The 13,565-nt window shown below is 44.0% G+C and overlaps 1 protein-coding gene across 2 annotated transcripts in view; it reads left to right on the forward strand.

Annotated features, from left to right (window-relative positions):
- Positions 1–3,090: 3,090 nt before the first annotated feature.
- The window catches only part of LOC308080416 (NACHT, LRR and PYD domains-containing protein 3-like), a 42,130-nt gene continuing 31,655 nt past the window's right edge, over positions 3,091–13,565 (forward strand). The window contains exons 1-2 of one of the 2 annotated variants that reach the window (XM_080422262.1): positions 3,091–3,230; positions 5,956–6,255. In XM_080422262.1, coding sequence (XP_080278388.1) covers positions 3,158–3,230; positions 5,956–6,255 — 373 coding nt within the window. In that variant the 5' untranslated portion in view covers positions 3,091–3,157. Of the gene's footprint in view, positions 3,231–3,694; positions 3,711–5,955; positions 6,256–13,565 lie in introns of those variants that run through there. The other variant, XM_080422263.1, reaches the window with a different exon arrangement.

Genomic DNA, 13,565 nt, shown 5'->3' on the forward strand with positions numbered 1-13,565 from the left:
TTTTTTTATGATACAAATGGCACTGCTGTTTTTACTTCAGGCTATAGAACAGACAAAAGATTAATTTTGAAAAGCATTGTTTGCTGTGTTTGGAAAGAAAATCATAATTGACGTGTTTCAGTATCAGTTTATTATTTAAATATGTTTTTCTTAAATATCCTGAGGCCTGAATTATGACTACAACTCACTCAATCAAGTTATGAAATGGCCGATGGAATTGCTGATCCCAGCTCATTTTGTTATGACACTGTTTACTCACTCCAGTGGTTTTATCATGACAACAAAAAAAAAGCTTTGATGTGGCTAGAAGTTTTTGGCATAGATTTTAGGGTTGCACAATTTGACAATATTGAGATTGTCTTATTTATATTTAATATGCACATAGTTAAAACAAAACAACTTAAATGTAGTAAAATTTTGATTTTGACATATTTCCAAAATTCATTTTTTATTTGTTCTACAGGTTTTGAAAGCGTCCCCAGAAAACAATGATTGAATCTGTTCCCTTTAATCATCACAAAATGCATTTTCAGCTTAACAGTAAAACCTAAATATTAAAAAGAATATATATATATATTGGCAAAAGATATCGGGATTATTTTGCAGATTATTGTACCGATATTGCATTTTTAAGTAGCCTAAATATTGGCCAATAGACCTACAAATATGATGAACGAATAATCTTGCATATTCCAAATGGATTTTAAAGGAACAAATCAGATAAATCAGTTCAATTGATATGATGGCCTCATGTACAAGTAATTGGCCAGATTCCACACAGTTCTTAACATTTTAGCTGTGATGGTGTGCAGGTATTTTGGTCCTCTTTGGACTTAAAGCATTTTTCAAACCCTCACTGTCTCCTGCCTTTCTCTACAACGCTGCCTTTGTGAAGACACAATGAGCAGACAAACTCACCACTGAATTGCTTAAAGTTCTGAAACAGAGTTCTGCTACAGAATCTGACACTAAACATGGAGGGGAAACTTTGCTCCTAGCATCAATTCATTCATTCATTTGTTTATTTGGACAGGACAATGCATATTAATGAACGTCAAGACGTAAATACACCGGATTTAGCAAAGATGCTAGTTTTCATCCGCAGTCCTCACAAAGAAACAGACATACAAACAGAGGGATACATTTACAGGAATACATAACATTACATTGGGAAACATTACATTGGGAGACAGTGAATACATTGGGGACATTATAGACAGACAAATATTGAATACATTAAAGAAAAAAAGGGGGAGGTAAGTTGGGGGGGAGGAGGGAGGGGATGGGCAAAAAGCACTTCTCGATGCCATGCCTCCTTGTGTAAGGCATTGTATGGAGGGAGTGAAAAAAAACAGCCCTGGGTTGGAAGGGGGGGATGGGGGAGGGGGGCGGGAGTGGGGATAGGGGCAAGGGGGCGAAGGCGTGTGTTGCAAGATATGTTACTGTGTGTCTGTGTGTGTGTAAGTGGAAATCTGTGACATGGCCTTGGTGCTTCGACCCAGTCCAGTAATCTCTTCCCAGCTGTTGACAGGAGCAGCGCCGGTAGTGGAGCGATAAGCGAGTGGAAAGGCTGTGGGAGAGAGTCCTTGAATGGATTTCGACCCAAAGCCATAACACCAGGTGTCCATGAGCGCTGGTGGTGGGGGGGGGTGGGTGTTGGTACGGGTAGGCTTGGGGGAGGGGGGGGGTGGTTGGGTGGATGGATGGCCATCATTCACACTGTATTTCGCTGGGGGATAAAGTCCAGGTTTGTTGGTGTGGGGGGGTCCAAATTGTTCCTAGTAATCCAAGCAGACATTTTGTCTACTTTTTGTACCATTGTGGGTCATCCAGTCTGTCTATGCCCGCTCTAATCAGGGTCAAATCGCCTCGTAGCGCGGTCAGTTCGCCGCGCAGAGCGGCGGCTCTCTCAGCGTTACCTCTGGCGTCGTCCGCCGCACGTGCCATGATGTTGTCCAGCTTGGTGTCCAGCCCCCGGACCCTCTCGTTGTTGTTATCCATCTCGTGCCTTAGTTCGTTGATGTTGCCCATCTTAACGTCCAGTTTGGAGATCCACTCGGTGATGTTATTCAAGTCGCGTTTCAGCTCAGACACACACCTGTCTGAGTAGCCAGCGCTCTGCTCGACTCCGCTCCGTCCAAAGCAGCTCTCTTGACATTTTTTCGATACACAAGTGCAATGCCCGCTCCAATCAGCAAGAAACCTGTTATCATACCAATGAACAGATAAACATCTTCTATGTCCTCAATCGACAGGACTTCCAAACATATAACTCGCCATTTGTAGTCCGAATCCCCCATATATCCTGCCAGATAAGTCCCGTCCGGACAGATTGGCTCGTCCGGTCCAGATTGCCGGGTTCAATCACTCTCCCCCAGGTGTAAAAAACGGGGGGCTTTTTGTTTTTGTTTTACCATGACACAATAATGTTGAAATTCTATGTGGCTTTGTTCTATTTGTAACCTCTTAATTACCAATGATATCCAAACTCCGTGGTAAGCAGTAAGCAATAAGGTACTTGATTTAGACATGATGGTCCTTGAAAAATAGAGCACAGGATGAGAACATCTGGACTAGATTATGCCCCAAATGTTGAAGTGTGTGCAGTCAGACCATGTATGCTAAACTGTTCTGGGGTCGGTTTTGTAAGTAACCCAGGCTGCGCCACCAGGCTTTCTTCCTCAAAGCACATCCATACAAACTGTTCTGGGGTCTGTGTTTTTATTGTTGCTGTCAACGGAGAGGGGTCACGTTAGGACACGTTTCTTATGACTTCTCAGAATCATGTTTACACTTTACAGTTACTTTGTTTAGTGAGTTTTAACTTTTAACAACAGCAACACTGATGTCCTCAGTCCTCCCATATGACTCAGGATTTAACACATACGTTGTAACTGTTCTAAACAACGTACAGTTAACATTTCAGCAATCTGGGAAGAACCCATCACCATCGGCAAAAAAAGGAAGAAAAAAAAAAAAAAAATCCTTTGAAATTCAACACTGACAAAGGAAGAGGCTTGGTCTCACCCCAGAGACGGAAAAAAAATCTCCATTCCTGGCTCCTCCATTAATGTGTGTGTAGAGTGTGTATAGACTGTAGGTTGTGTTGTTCGTATGCTACGTATTGATTGATGGTGATTAGTTATTGATCATCAACATGAAGGATCGTCTCCTCAGAGGTTCATGGTTCTTCTGTCTGTTGGCAGCAGCTGGACTCATCCTGACATCAGGTAGGAGAAGACACTTTAAAACATTCTAACGCTATGGACCAGAGCTATAGGCACACCCAACTAATGTATTTCTTAACCTGTTAATCTGTGGTGTTTATTTTATTTTGATTAACAATTGATTGGGTGGGCGGCCAGCTGTGTGGTGAGCTTTTTACAGTAGATAACTAACTGTAAAGATGAGGACATGAGACAGATATTGTTGATCCTAAAAAAACATCTGATGGCGTGTTCCCTACGCGCTGGGAGCAGCAGCACTTTCCCCGCCCCCGCCCCCCAAAAAAATCCCTTCCCACACCCTGCCGACAACTCCTCACCAAAAGTTTGGAAACTTAACTTCGATTCGTCGATTCTTTCTCCCCTTCAATAATACCAATTGTTATTGTATTTGTATCATCATTTTAATCGTTGATGTGTCACCTTTGCAACGCCTACAACTTTTAAGGATTGTACAATCGTGGAATGAGCAACACAGCTAAACGTGTAGGTAGCCCCCCCCCCCCCAAACAAAAGCTAAAATCCCCCAATATGCTTCTGTTGGTAATCACTTGTTTTGAGGATTTGACACAAGTCCAGGCGCCTCAGATTACTTTGATAATATTTGTAATTTATCAATGTCACTTGCACTTCACTTGGTGCGTTCTTTTTCAGTCTACAGCACACCAAGTCACTTCACCAATTATAGCAGATCTACAAGCTCACAACGTGTCCCTTGTTGTGAGCTTGTAGATCGGCTATTTTTGGTGAATGTTCCCCCTAGTATAGTGATGCTGGGGTTTAAGTGGTTAAACGCCAAGTATAACAATTATTTTCAGTCTGTCCTAATGGAAAGTGATATTCTCAAGTTTGTTTCATGACATACTGTAGCCTAGGGGGAAAGATTTACATATTTACGTACAGTTAATATGACATAAGGTGCTATAAAGTAACAATGTAATGTAAATGCAATTCATTAGGGGTGCCGTGGATGAAAAAGTTATTTACAGGGGTGAGCTGAGCCAAACATGTTTGAGAACCACTGGAATACTTTAGTCTACCAAGATGTTTATCCTATCTGATGGTCAGTATCTAGCATGGTCAGTATCATGGTCAGTATCATGGTCAGTATCATGATCAGTATCATGTCAGTATCATGGTCAGTATCATGGTCAGTATCATGGTCAGTATCATGATCAGTATCATGTCAGTATCATGATCAGTATCATGATCAGTATCATGATCAGTATCATGGTCAGTATCATGATCAGTATCATGTCAGTATCATGGTCAGTATCATGGTCAGTATCATGATCAGTATCATGTCAGTATCATGGTCAGTATCATGGTCAGTATCATGATCAGTATCTGGTCAGTAGCCTGGTCGGTATCCTGGTCAGTATCATGATCAGTATCATGGTCAGTATCATGGTCAGTATCATGGTCAGTATCATGATCAGTATCATGTCAGTATCATGTCAGTATCATGGTCAGTATCATGATCAGTATCATGTCAGTATCATGTCAGTATCATGTCAGTATCATGGTCAGTATCATGATCAGTATCATGATCAGTATCTGGTCAGTAGCCTGGTCGGTATCCTGGTCAGTATCGTGTCAGTAGCATGGTCATGGAATACGTGTGTGTGTGTGTGTGTGTGTGTGTGTGTGTGTGTGTGTGTGTGTGTGTGTGTGTGTGTGTGTGTGTGTGTGTGTGTGTGTGTGTGTGTGTGTGTGTGTGTGTGTGTGTGTGTGTGTGTGTGTGTGTGCGCGCGCGCGTCATCTCCTGGATGAACATAATATAATCTTTCATGGCGGTCATTTTTGGTACAACTTAAAATACATTTGAATAAATGACTGAAAAATCACATGCTTAGTGGGGAGGAAATCCTAAGGTCCTGAGGCAATTGGATGAAAAACACTATTTAAGATTCAGGAAAGTAGTAAATCGGTCAGAACACTGCAGGAAGGTTAAGTATGTTTGTGAGCGGTGCCACGTGCTATTGTGTGTAAAAGACTACATATGCCAAAAGCATGCAAGAACAATAACACTGAATGTCATGTTCACTGAAATAGGTTGTTCTTTTGGGACATTTATCACTATGCAATGTTAGAATGTATCCTATGATTCAGTGAAGATTGTTTCCATGGACATAGCTCTCAGACCCGTTTTTGAAAGTGACACTTTTCTAGTTTAATTGGATCATGCTACCTTTGTACCAAACACAACACAGAGGGAAAATACTTGAAGAAATTGATACATGAAGAAATACAGTCTGCTCACTGGTGTTGCTGAAAACGCTCTGCTGTATTTTTATTGCTGTCAATAAAAATACAGCAGAGCTTTTGCAGCAATACCAGTGTGCAGACTTTATTTCTTCATGTGATACTGCTGTTTGTCCTGCACATGGGTCTCTCTCATGCAAAATACTTAATACACCTCAGTTATGAGGTACAAAATAATTACTGTAATTGTCTCAACCTTGCACTTGCTACAATGTAACAGTTTGTATAAAGCCTGAAGCCTGAAGCCAGTTTATTTATTTTTTCAATTGTGTATGGTTGTCTACTGAAATGAACATGACACATCATTTTACTCCTGTTGTATGTATGGTTGGGTATTTGTTTATGCTACTGTAGAGATTGTTGAGGTTTGGTTCATTTTAGTTTAGATTTAATATGGTATAGCTAGCTGTTTCTGCTGCTAAACCCTTAATTCTACTAATTTATTTATTTATTTTTCTTCACACAGACCAACAAGATGTGAAATACATGCAACTCGATGGAGTCCTTGAATTGCTTCCAGCTACTAATTCTGTCACTGAAACCACCACTGGCATCCTGTGGAAACATGGCCCCAATAAGGTAGCAGAATGGTATAATAACTTAGGTCCTGATGTGGATTACTATGGGACATATAGAGACCGCACTGACTTGAATAAAGAAACTGGAAAGTTGGTCATCAACAACATGACCAAAGAAGACAGTGGAATCTATTCTGTGGAGGTAAACGGTCGACTGCATAACAAGACTCATAACATTAAAGTGATCAGTAAGTATGCATTGTGTCCTGTGAGAAATAAATGTTATAATTATGTGTTGTACTTTTACCATAATATCTACATTTTGCAATACACATACAGTATATCTAGTCCTCAGAAGAGAACAGGATTAATGGAAGGATGTTTTGTTATGAACATACTTTATTGATAATGCAAGAATTAAGGATGAGTGAATGTGTTAAATCAGTAGAATTAGTAAGGGTGATTCATTTAATGATGGTGATAGTCTTCGGCAGGCCGAAAGCCGTGCGTGTGTGTGTGTGTGTGTGTGTGTGTGCTAATCTCTGGCACCGCTGGACCGATGGGCGTGAAACTGCATGCACACTCCCTGGAGAACAGAGCTGAACCTCTTCCATGCATTTTTTACATTGGCTTGTTATAGCGCCACCAGGAGGCTGATTTTTGCAGAAACACATATAGGCCCCGTTTGAGCCAGATTACATTTCCCGCCATTTTGCTCTTTCTTCAAAACACACTTTTTGCTACTACTGCTACAGGTTTTGTCCAAAACTCACACAAATAAGTACACGTTATCTCTGGTGTCATGTGATCAAGATGTATGAGATCCCATTCCATTTGGCTATGACTGCCTTCCAAAGTTTGTGGGCCCCCAGCCTGGGGGAGACCTGTGCTCCGAGCACACTTTTCTAGTTCATATGCAGACAGAGAGAGAGAGAGAGAGAGATTGAGTGAAAAATTAAAGAAAGATGGAAAGTGAAACAGATTAACATAGTCCATGTTACTTACTGTGATGCTGAAAATAATCAGCGGTGTCAGTCAAATTTTAACTAAAATTTCATTCTGCATTTCTATAAATTAAAACCAAAACCTTCCTGAAGTTGAACTTGTCTGGGAACATATTCTATTATCCTGACTCATTGCAGTTTGACTATGTTCAATAACAGTGCAGATACCTGTGAGCAGAATCACATTCACCACCAACTGTTTGATGCTGGTGGGCGTGTCACTAAAATGCTGTGTGTGAATGTTTAATCCTCCTAAAATCACCCGATGGTCTCCAACACCGTTCACCATGCTTTATTTAGTTGTTCTCTGTACAGATTCAGACAGATTATATTAGTGTTCCTGGTAGGTTTAACAATTATAACAGCTTGTCATACAAAATGTAAGAATGGAACTTTGTGACAGATGGGTCACCGGTGGCAGCTGAAGGTAATATTAATTGTGGGTATATTTGATACCAGCAATTCCGTACAGATAACTTAATGCTGGCACACAGACAGTGGCGGAAGAAGTACACAGACTTGTTTTACTTAAGTAGTAATAAGTTACACAATATAAAAAACTCTGTTACAAGTAAAAGTCATAATTTATTACAAAATTACGTATTGGCATGAAAATAAACTTAAACGGATATTTCACTTTCAACCATGTTTTGGCTCATTTCAACGTCTAGGCTACTCTTTTTTTTTACTTTTGTGAGCACTCCAGGCAGTTACTTTTGTCATTTATTTGTATATTGTTTATGGAAAATTAAAAAATATATATAAAAATGAATAAAATAAATGAAAAGAGTAATTGAAAATACATGGGCCCCTAAGAAGGACAATGGCCCCGATTCATAAAGGGATTTACGACCATATTTTGTACGTACCGGCATTTAGGACAAATCCTACACCTGCAGTCGGATTCATAAACGTTTTTTGGTCTGTGTTTTGTGCGTCAGGTGCGCACGTTCTCAGGTCAGCCCCGAGGCTGTCTTACCAGGGCTGAAATGTGCGTATGTCTTTAGAATGCCTTATTCTTCATGCCAAAATCAATTACAACAGTGGCAAACCTCAAATAAAATATATATGTGCCCAACATTTGTCAACACATATATATAAAAAATAAAAAATAAATGTCAAACGATGTATTGCTTGTAGCCTATGCATAATATAGACATGATGTAGATTCCACCGCTTTTTATTTATTTTCTAGGCTATCAGTTCCATTTAGAGCTGAATTATTAGGTCCCGGTGTGTTTGCCAGCGGGCCATCTCAGCCAAAGTGTCACGTAATAATGAAAATAGGCTATGATGCCTTAATGAAACTGCGGAGGGACTGACGCACCAGTGTCCGTGCCGCGGTATTAATTTGTAGGCTAATAGCCTACTGTAGGCTACTCTACTGTATATTGATCACATGAACGCCACACACAACAGCCTAATAAATGTTACCATCTGATGAGGAAACTATAGTGATGAAAGCTGTGTCCAGAAGATCCATTCCCCATTCAGACGTAGGACAGTGATATATTAATCAAAAATTAACTAATTTAATCAATAAGTAATCAATAAGCTCTGGTCCATAATCGAATAGCAGCGTTCCACTTGTATGCCCTGGATTTATTTTCAACATCATCTTTTTACCTGGTAAACGTGAGCAATGTTATATCCTTTCCAGCCATTCCAGGTTATTAGTCTATTATTTGCTGGCGGGGTTAAACCTTGTAAACATTACAATTACGTTCAGCTGATCCATCGTGCAATAGTGGGACTCGCTTCCAGACAGATCAGAATGTTCAAGTTCTCTGTCAGTGTCAAGGCAATGCGGCCGACAGCTGTACATTTGGACGAGAAGTTAAACTTCTGCAACTCCGGTGTTGCCAGATATTGTGAGAGAAATAAGCAACCAGGTCTATGAAAATAAGCCCAAAAGAAGCAACTGGCACTTAGGCCATTATAAGCACTTTAATTAAACCGTTGTGAGCTTGTAGATCTGCTATATTAAAAAACAAATCTTGTAATAAAATGTGGAATATTTGAAAGATTTTTTAAACATTCTAACAACACAAATCTGCCTCCAGCTGGCACAAAACATTTTCAGATGGGGCTTATAGGGATAAATTAGCCTACATATTAGCTTGGGGGTCCATGACATAAAAATATTTGAGAACCACCGGTTAAAACAATTGAACAATTGTGAAGCAAGCCCAAATAACCAACTACACTTTAGAAACAAGCCCAAAAAACCGCACCCCACTCAGTGGCGTGCACAGACATTTTGAGGGGCAGGTGCTCAAGTAAAAAAAAAGGACACCTTGCGCGGCGCGCGGAACCGCCAGCTGCCCTAGTAGTGTGAGAAGAAAATTGCAATGCACATTTTGGGGAATTGTTAATATATTAGAAGTTTTTAATCCAGAATTGATCGATGTCACCATGGGCTACATACTGTAAAAAAAAACAACATTTTTTTTTCTTTTTTTCTTTTTTTCAAAAGGGCACTTCTGGTCAAGAGGGCAAAGGGCAGGTGCTCTAGCACCAACTAGAGTCTATCTGTGCACGTCCCTGACCCCACTGTTACCAATATTTACAAGCAACTTTACAGAAAAATAAGCGCAAATTCGCTTATAATAAGCGGACATGGCAACACTGTGCCGTAAAGTGACGTTAAAGTTGGATGCTGTTGGATGCAGACTTCGAGATTAATCAGCTCCTACACCTGGTCATACGCACGTCTCTGGGATATACGAACCCCTTTGGGAATTGCACGTCCGTTTGTGAGACTACCAAAATACGACCTCCTTTACGAACTTTATTTACCCCATATTTACGACCCTCGTTATGAATCGGGGCCAATATCAGTCACCAGAACCAAGACAGTGTTTTCAATGAGTCTTACATTAAAATGTAGTTTGAAGTTACAATGGGGTTGTATAGGAAACCGGCTAACAGTAGAGCATTCACAAATACAGATTTTTGGTAGGCGACTTTTAATACCTTAAAGTAGTCGAATATTCGATTATGAATATTGAACTATTGAAAATTTTGAAAAATAAAAATTTTTTTTCATCCAATACAAACGAGCATTTATCATTAAAATGCATGTTGCAAGCCTTGAAAACAACCAGCGAGTAAAGGGTTAACTAATGTAGACAGGGCTGTGAAAGGCAGCTGTGCGTTCTGATTGGTCTAAACCCACAGCAGCTGTTCCGTAGATCGCAGACCTACACATGAGCAACACCTCACTGATAGGCGCCTTGTGAGCTTCTAGATCTGCTAGGAGTATAGCATAACCTGCTGCTCTACTCTGTAAAAATCAGAGCCACACGTCACAGCTCTGATTGAAAAGAAACGCAGCAAACTTATTCATTCAGTTTATTTAACTTGGAATAAATCCAAAAATTATTGTTCAAGCCTATCCTATCTATGTTCAACAACAACCACAGTTATGTCCCTCCTTCGGTCGTTACAAGGCTAAGTTGCCTTATGATTACATGCTCTAACAGCAGGCTATGAAAAGTAACTAAGTACTCACCTCTTCAGATTACACCTCAGCCCCTAGCACTTGCCCTAGCCTTGATGACCTTCCAGGCTTATGCAAAGGCTAAACTGTAACTTAGATAGCATGTTACGTAGACAGATGCCAGGTCATTGTTGACCTGCCATCCTATAGTGTGTGTTACGAACATTCAGGGCATACTCACCCATACTCGCCTATCCCCATAAATGGAGACAAAGTCTGACAGTATAGAATAGCTAGGAAAGGAGATTCCTAAAAACATACCTAGCTCTGACATCAGAACACTCCTTCTAGAAACCCCATATACGGAGATAACCGGAACCATCCAGGACTGACATCATAGTCCCCGGTTTGGGCATGAGAGACATAGCCAGCTCCATATGTGGGAAGGCCTGACACCACCTGACATCACCGCCGTGATGTCAGGAGCCACCCTCAGTGTTATAAAACAAGCCGTATGTCAGGGTTGGTCCAGTCTCATCATCGGCATTAGACCCAGTCCTAACCCTTCCAGAGTGAGCAACATAGACCCAATCAGGAATAGCTCATCAGGCAATCCAGTGTAATCAGCGACGCTCGAGGAACATATTGACCCTACACAGAGTACCAGGGCAACTGGCTGGCCGTACAAACCAGCTAGGCCTCTCAGTGGCTCTTGAGCCCGGTTCTAAGCAATCAGCCGATTATAAGTGTTACAATGGTCCTTCCACCGGAGAGCCGGATTCAAGACTTACTGTAGGGGACTGTAGGGGCAACATGCCAAAAGTCACAAGGAAAAGGAGACACCAGGGGCGGCGAGAGGACTCCGATCCTGCCGTTCGGACCTCAATGAGAGATCAGGCAGCATGCGACCCGATGGAGGGGGTACTGGCACCCACCACGGCAGTAGATGCCTACGTGGAGGAGCTGGTGGTGGGCCTCCGACGTGAAGGAACACAGAGAGCGCTCCAGCAGCGGATTCAACAGCAGTCCCGAGCGAGCCAAGAACTGTCAGGAGGAATGAGGAATGGGACAGACACCAGCAGTCCAGTGCCAACTAATGGTTCCTCACAGGGACTCCGGACTGGTCCCGACACACAGGGACCCATCAACCCCCCACCGGAGCCGCAGGCCGGTCCCAGCACGCAGGGACCCCCAGCTCAGATCACGAAGCACATCACCTGGCTTGAGCGGCCGTCCCCTCGGGTGACCCGTTCAAGGCAGAGTTCCAGTTCCTCCGCAACCGATCAGGGTTCGGCACGCCGGAGACGCCGCTCAAGGCCTGAACGACGGTCCCATAGGGCGACCTGTTCAAGGCAGAGCTCATCAGCGACCGATCAGGGTTCGGCACGCAGGGTAAGACCATCGAGGCCTGAACGGCAGCTCCGTAGGGAGACCCGTTCCAGGCAGAGTTCCAGTTCCTCCGCAACCGATCAGGGTTCGGCACGCCGGAGACGCCGCTCGAGGCCTGAACGGCAGCTCCGTAGGGAGACCCGTTCCAGGCAGAGTTCCAGTTCCTCCGCGACCGATCAGGGTTCGGCACGCCGGAGACGCCGCTCGAGGCCTGAACGGCAGCTCCGTAGGGAGACCCGTTCCAGGCAGAGTTCCAGTTCCTCCGCAACCGATCAGGGTTCGGCACGCCGGAGACGCCGCTCGAGGCCTGAACGGCAGCTCCGTAGGGAGACCCGTTCCAGGCAGAGTTCCAGTTCCTCCGCGACCGATCAGGGTTCGGCACGCCGGAGACGCCGCTCGAGGCCTGAACGGCAGCTCCGTAGGGAGACCCGTTCCAGGCAGAGTTCCAGTTCCTCCGCAACCGATCAGGGTTCGGCACGCCGGAGACGCCGCTCGAGGCCTGAACGACGGTCCCATAGGGCGACCCGTTCAAGGCAGAGCTCATCAGCGACCGATCAGAGTTCGGCACGCAAGAGACGACACTCGAGGCCTGAACGGCAGCTCTGTAGGGAGACCCGTTCCAGGCAAAGTTCTTCTTCGACCAATCGGGGTTCGGCAAGGAGGCACCGGTCGAGAACCCCAGTTGAGCGGCGACATGGCCCTCCAGGGGAGACGCTCTATCGGGGACCGGTACCCATCATACCGGTGTTTGCCTCTCCGAACCCTAGAGAGTTCGCAAGGTTAGAAGGGGCCTTGAAGGATGCCTTCCCTCCCAACACAGCAGAACGATTCAAGTTCCGCAGTCTATGCGACCATCTGAAGCTTGAAGACGCCTACTTAGTGGCGGATGCTCACGCAGACTCATCACACCCCTACTCAAAGACTATGGCAGCCCTCGCGGAACAGTTCGGGCAGCCTCAGCAAGTGGCAATGCAGGGCATCGCTGAGCTCATACAGGGACCCACCATTCGGAATGGAAACATAGAGGCATTCCGAACATTTACTCTGAAAGTCCGAGGCCTGGTGGCTCTGTTATCAAGATCCGGGAGAGAAGGAAGAGAGGAGCCGAGATGTGCAACCTATGTCATGCAACTGTTAGATCGGCTGCCGTATGATCTAAGGGTAATATTCCGAAAGTCCGCCCACAAGAACCGGATTCGGACCCCCTTCCTGCCGGACCTGGCAGAATGGCTCTTGTTTGAAATGAGGATGAGATGTAAAGGAGCACAGATAGGTGGTCACCAGGAACAGAGCCCACAGCGCGACTGGCACAGGACGCCACGCGTCCCTGGTCCCCGACGGGCCGTTCGGCAACCGGAGGTACGCAGTCCACGCAACACTGCTCGGACACATAGGATCCGAAGTCCGCAGAAAGCTACCCAGCCGTATAGGAGACCAGTGAACATAATGATGAATACTACAACCTCAAACCCTGCACAGGCTCGTAGGCAAGTGCAAGGCCAAATTGTTCTGAATAACGGATGAATAGCAATCGCTAGGATACTGCAGTTCCAGACCCAATGTCCAGAAATACGCCTCTGACGGGGCGGCAGAGTATATGCCGTCCAGCTTTGGTGGAGAGCTGCAGTAGGCATAACTTGCCTTGCACTGAGGGAGTGAAGTTAAGTTCTACCTGAAGCCCACACCAAGGAGGCCAAAGGAAAGCCCACAGCTAGACACGTGA

This window comes from Gymnoscopelus braueri (genome assembly GCF_963280865.1).
Source record: "Gymnoscopelus braueri genome assembly, chromosome: 24".
Classification (NCBI taxonomy): domain Eukaryota; kingdom Metazoa; phylum Chordata; class Actinopteri; order Myctophiformes; family Myctophidae; genus Gymnoscopelus; species Gymnoscopelus braueri.